Raw genomic sequence first — 1,685 nt, 5'->3', positions numbered from 1 at the left:
CATCAAGCCCAGTGGGCTGGCCGACGTCTACAACTATGAGCTCCCCTCCTTCAAGGTGCGCGCCTCCTCCTCCCCCGTCCGCTGGGCACGCATGCACACCCACACCCACGCATCATGTCCTGGTTACCCACTCACCTCACCCCCCCCCCCCCCCCCCCCCCCCCCCCCCCCCCCCCCTGGCTCCAAGCTCAACCATGAGATTGCCCAGGCCACCCACCCCCCCCCGCCCCTCCCCCCTTTCCACGCCCCCGCCTCCCGCTCTTGAGGAGTCGAGGCGCCGCCCGCCGGCTGCTTCCCGCCGGCCCCGCCCGCATCCCCTCACGCTGACACGCCCCCCCCCCTGGGCACCTGCCCTCCCCCCCGCTCCCCCTCCCCCTCCCTGCAGATGGGCACCCTCGACATGATGATGCAGGTGTCTGACGAGATCCAGAAGATCGACTCCTTCGCCGAGTCGCTCGTGCACAAGATCTCCTCCTCGCTGGTCCAGCTGTCGGACCACCAGAACACCGACTCCGCGGAGCCCCGCGCCACCAGCGGCCAGTCCGGGCCCCTGCTGACCGTTGGCAATGACTCGCTCATCTCCTACCTTTCTAAGTTCCAGTGGAGCGACGCCAAGTGGAGCTCGCGCTCCAACATCCGCGAGCTGCTCGACCTGCTCAGCAAGTTCTTCACCTCCACCGACACCGAGCTCAAGCAGCGCATGGTCGCCTACAACAATGCTCGCTCGTCGCTGGCCTCCCTCCAGCGCCGGACTTCGTGCGTCCTCCCCCTGCCCGCGCCTCGCCTCGACCCGCCTTTGCTGACCGGCACCCTGCCCCGTGTCCCCCCCCCCTGCCGCGCCGCATAGTGGCAACTTCCTGGTCTGCGACCTGGCCCCCTATGTCAACGAGTCGCACTTCCCCTTCCGCAACTCGGAGTACCTGGCTACCGTGCTGACCGTCGTTCCCAAGTACGCATGGCCGCCCGGTCCTCTTCTCCCTCCTTTCCTCGCCCCTTCCCTCGACCCCTGCCGCCTCAGCCATCGCCCCGCTCCCATCTCTGACACGCGCCGGCGCCTCACTCTCCCTTTCTTTCTCCCCCGCCCCGCTGCATCGCACAGCGGCATCGAGCGCGAGTGGTTCAAGTTCATCCAGCGCAACGACCTCGGTGTCCTGACCGAGCCCTCCCTCAGTGTCAAGGTCACCTCCGACAACGACCACTCCGTCTACACCGCCGTCCTGCCCAAGAAGCACATCGACCTCTTCAAGACCAAGGCCCGCGCCGAGAAGTGCGTGCCTCTTCGCCGCTCTCCCCACCGGCGGGACGGAGAGAGGCGCGGCCGGCGTCCCCCCCCCCCCTCCTCCTGTTTTGTACACCACACTGACCTTCCTCTTGTCTGTCTCCCTCTCCCTCTCTCCCTTCGATGCGTTCTTTGTTGCCGGGGCGCCGCCCGTAGGTTCATTGTCCGCGACTTCGTCTACGACCCGGAGCAGCAGGCCATCGAGCGCAAGGAGCTCGAGGCCCTGTCGGTCCAGGTGTCGCGCAACCGCAACGGCCTGCACCTGTGGCTGAAGACCAACTTCAGCGAGGCCTTCGCTGCGTGGTTCCACCTGAAGACCCTGCGCGCCCACACCGAGGCCGTCATGCTTCACGGCCCGCCGAAGGAGCGCTTCCTCAACGTCCTGCTCGTCGTGCGTGTGCTCCTT

The 1,685-nt window shown here is 67.4% G+C and overlaps 1 protein-coding gene across 1 annotated transcript in view; it reads left to right on the top strand.

Annotated features, from left to right (window-relative positions):
- H696_01419 (hypothetical protein) overlaps positions 1–1,685 on the top strand; it is a gene marked incomplete at both ends in the record, with an annotated part of 11,755 nt that overhangs the window by 10,029 nt on the left and 41 nt on the right. The window contains 5 exons of the mRNA XM_009495315.1: positions 13–55; positions 386–756; positions 848–949; positions 1,100–1,267; positions 1,436–1,670. Coding sequence (XP_009493590.1) covers positions 13–55; positions 386–756; positions 848–949; positions 1,100–1,267; positions 1,436–1,670 — 919 coding nt within the window. The remainder of the gene's footprint in view (positions 1–12; positions 56–385; positions 757–847; positions 950–1,099; positions 1,268–1,435; positions 1,671–1,685) is intronic.

The sequence above is a fragment of the Fonticula alba genome (genome assembly GCF_000388065.1).
Source record: "Fonticula alba strain ATCC 38817 unplaced genomic scaffold supercont2.2, whole genome shotgun sequence".
NCBI lineage: Eukaryota > Rotosphaerida > Fonticulaceae > Fonticula > Fonticula alba.
This window is presented reverse-complemented; position numbering and strand designations above follow the sequence as displayed.